At 41.6% G+C, this 4,072-nt stretch overlaps 1 protein-coding gene across 1 annotated transcript in view; it reads left to right on the top strand.

The window, feature by feature from the left end:
* The first annotated feature begins 926 nt into the window (after positions 1 to 926).
* LOC143289032 (synaptotagmin-15-like) overlaps positions 927 to 4,072 on the top strand; it is a 258,589-nt gene continuing 255,443 nt past the window's right edge. The window contains exon 1 of the mRNA XM_076597860.1: positions 927 to 1,207. Coding sequence (XP_076453975.1) covers positions 927 to 1,207 — 281 coding nt within the window. The remainder of the gene's footprint in view (positions 1,208 to 4,072) is intronic.

The following is a 4,072-nucleotide window of genomic DNA, read 5'->3' as shown; positions in this document are numbered from 1 at the left end:
CCATTATATGGGGAGTTTATGTCAGATAATTAGTATATCAATATCAATATTAGCAGTGGTAGTGGTAGCAGTAGTAGTAGTAGCAGCAGCAGCAACAGGAGTAGTATTAGTAGTAGTAGTAGTAGTAGTATTGTTGTTATCATCATCATCATCATCATCATCCTTCTTCTTCTTCTTCTTCTTCTTATTATTATTATTATTTTCATCATCATCATCATCATCATCATCATCATCATCATCATCATCATCATCATTATTATTGTTGTTGTTGTTGTTATCATCATCATCATCATTATTATTATCATTATCATCATCATAATCATCATCATTACCACCTATCTCATCTCCCTCTATTCTTGGGTCATCGTGTTGTCAGTTTATATAGTCTCTATTAGTTACCTCCTTTCTCTCTCTCTCTCTCTCTCTCTCTCTCTCTCTCTCTCTCTCTCTCTCTCTCTCTCTCTCTCTCTCTCTCCCTCCTTTGGTGCCTTCATTCCATCTCTTTTTGTTTTTCCTTTCTTCTTTCCTCCCTTTCCTTCCACCACCTTTTATCCCTTGCCTCCGTCCTTCCTTCTTCATCTTCTTCTTCTTTTTCTTGTTGTTGTTGTTGCTGTTGTTATTGTTGTCGTTCTTAATGTTGTTGTTGTTGTTGTTGTTGTTGTTGTTGTTCTTCTTCTTCTTCTTCTTCTTCTTCTTCTACTACTACTACTACTACTACTACTACTACTTCTTGGTCTTGTTCTTTTATTGTTGTTGTTTTCGTTGTTGTCATTGTTCTTCTTCCGTTTGGTCTTCTTTTCTTGTTGTTGCTGTTGTTGTTGTTGTTATTGTTGTTGTTCTTGTTCTTCTTCTTCTTGTTCTTCTACTACTTGGCCTTGTTCTTTTATTGTTGTTGTTATTGTTTTGCTGATCTTCTTCTTCTGGAAATGTCTAATCTCTGTGAAAGCTGGATTCAGTATTATAACAGGCAAATTTCTCGACTCAACCTTTTAAGCTATTTCAATCATTTGACAGGCAGTCTGGTGGCCGCGGTGGTGGGCTGCGTCCTGAGCGCCGCCATCTTCTTCACCTTGACCTTGCTGGTGTGGCGCTACTGTCGCCGGAAGCGCTCTCTCAGCGGGAGTTACGAAAAGATCGTGTCGGACCACCGTCTGCAGCACGTAGCTGTGGAGAAAGGCTGCAGCAACATCCCTGCCACTGCCGTCAGGTGTGTGTGTGTGTGTGTGTGTGTGTGTGTGTGTGTGTGTGTGTGTGTGTGTGTGTGTGTGTGTGTGTGTGTGTGTGTGTGTGTGTGTGTGTCTGTGTCTCCGTATGTGGGTATTCGTGTGGGTGTAGTTGTGTGTGTGTGTGTGTGTGTGTGTGTGTGTGTGTGTGTGTGTCTGTGTCTGTGTGTGTATGTGGGTATTCGTGTGGGTGTGGTTGTGTGTGAGTGTGTGTGTGTGTGTGTGTGTGTGTGTGTGTGTGTGTGTGTGTGTGTGTGTGTGTGTGAGTGTGTGTGTATGTTTGAGGAGGGTAGGTAGTGTCTGTGTCTGTGTCTGTGTCTGTGTCTGTGTGCAGGCCTATTGATATAAATATTTGTGTGTAGGTGTGTGCGCATGTGTGTGTGAGGGGGGGGGGGAGTGGCGGGGAGAGAGGGGGAAAGGAGGGGGGGGGGGGGGGTAGAACGGGGTGAGATTATGTAGGGTAGGACGGGATGGTGGTGGTGGTGGTGGTCATCAGGGCTAGGAGACGGCTGCGGTGTCTGTATCCTGAGACGATTTTTACGCCATGTTTCTTTCAGTTCCTCGCCTCTCGTGAGAAGAGACACTGGCGTGGAAAATGATCGTCTGTTTCCATTACTTACAGTCTGCTTCTAGGTGTTTTTTTTTTTTTTTTCTTTTTTTTTTTCTCATAACTCATAACGTCATCCTCTTTGACTATTTCGTTGTGGAGTAGAATGTGCAGCAGTAAATCATATTATTTGCTTCTTTCCGGCTATAATTTGTAGCTTGCCACTGACTGTTATATCAAAGTCCGTTCGAACACACACATACACAATATATATATATCTATCTATATATATATATATATATATATATATATATATATATATATAATTATATGTATTTATGTGTGCATGTGTAAACACACACACACACACACACACACACACACACACACACACACACACACACACACACACACACACACACACACACACACAAACACATATTACACACACACACACACACACACACACACACACACACACACACACACACACACACACACACACACACACACACACACACACACCCTAATCATTCTTTGATGAATCCGTGCTTATCTTCAAAGCTGGGAATATTTCTACATTTCTCTCCAAAAGTTTGCGGAACTTTGCCTTTGGTGACTGTTGATACCGGAAGACTCTTTCAAACGCGTTCCCGTAGTGCCAGTCACATTTACATTAACTGACTGATAGCTGGAGCGGAAAAAAAGCAAGAATATCTGTCGATTTAGATAGTTGTTCGTGATCGTCGTGCACAAAGTGATGATGGAGTCTCCCGTCGGACCGACGGATGAGTAGGCAGGCAGGCTTATCTGTCGGTGTGTGTCCTCAAATGGGAGAAGAGGCCGATTCTGGAATCAAACGTCTTTATGCCACTAGAGCACAGCATCCTCCAGCGAGAGCGGTCAAGGGCATCAGTTTCCCAGGAAGCGATTTCTATGTCACAGGCTTTGAGGTTTGTCTTCAAGGTGACCTTGAAGCGCTTGCAGGGTCTTCCAAGTTCGCGGTGGCCTTCCTTCAGCTGGCCATACAAGAGCATCTTCGGGATCCTGCTGTCTGTCATGCGGACAACGTAGCTGGCACTGGATCAGCAGGCTTCCGATGTGATGAGGCCTTTGCATAAATCATTCTCGGTTGTTGCTCGTGAATATTATACGCTAAGTTAACCACTGGAGCTTGCACAAATCTTTCTCTGTGGTCTTTCGTGAGCATCAATGTGTTCTTTTGTGATTAGGCCGTTTGAACAAGTCATTCTCCGAATGAAATTCAGCGGCCCTCTTTCGCCTCTTTTCAATGATACATTCTGTCGGCAGGATCCGCACACTGAAAATGATAATTATTATGCAAAAAATGGGAGTGAGTCACTGAGTAGGCTACTTTTACCGACAAACTGACCACCTTGACAGGATGTCGATAGTGTGAGTCCTTCACACGTGGATGTGAAGACATTGCAGTATTTCTACACCTTTGAGTCATACTTTCAAATCTGATATTTTAGATGATATGATTGGATGTGAAAACACTGTAGTATTTCTATACCTTTGAGTCATGCTTTCAAAACTGATATTATTTTAGATGAGATGAATACATCAGTTTCGAAAAAGAAAAGTCACTCGACTATACAGACTGATGTCCCATTACACAGCAGAATGGCACTGTTTCTGGAAGATGTATGCAGCAATGTATCTTCCATAGTGAGCAGCTTAAAAGTTACTATCTCAACCAAAAATGATAAAAATGACTGCTAATAATCAATATACCATTATGTCAAATAAAACTGATATTCTATTTGTAAAAAGAAAGGAACCAAAAAGACTGACAATATCACTCATCTTCTGCGTTCTCTCCACTGGTTACCTTCTTTTTCAGTCTAATATCATCATCTTAGATGAACAGACTATAAATAAATGAACGAACCGCTGGTTACCAATTTCTGCCCGCATTTAATACAAAGTTGCAATTCTCACCTTCAACTCCATTTTGGGTGCTGCTCCTCAGTATCTGAGAGAATTGATTCAAACCTACACACCCTGCATTGTCTTCATAATTAGAATGTGTTGAACAAATTGCCGGATGTTATGTCCATAAAGTGTTTTTTTAACAGAAAAAAAAGAAAAAAAAGAAAGAAAAAAAAGAATGTAAGTTTTCCACGGCCACCCACACATACACACACACATACATACATACATACATACAGACAGACAGACACAAAACAGAAACACGAGGTTACTACAAAAATTCACACTGTGTATTAACACACACACACACACACACACACACACACACACACACACACACACACAC

The sequence above is a fragment of the Babylonia areolata genome, chromosome 1 (assembly GCF_041734735.1).
Source record: "Babylonia areolata isolate BAREFJ2019XMU chromosome 1, ASM4173473v1, whole genome shotgun sequence".
Classification (NCBI taxonomy): Eukaryota; Metazoa; Mollusca; class Gastropoda; order Neogastropoda; family Buccinidae; genus Babylonia; species Babylonia areolata.
Note: the sequence above shows the minus strand (reverse complement) of the source record. Positions and strands in the feature narration are given on the sequence as shown.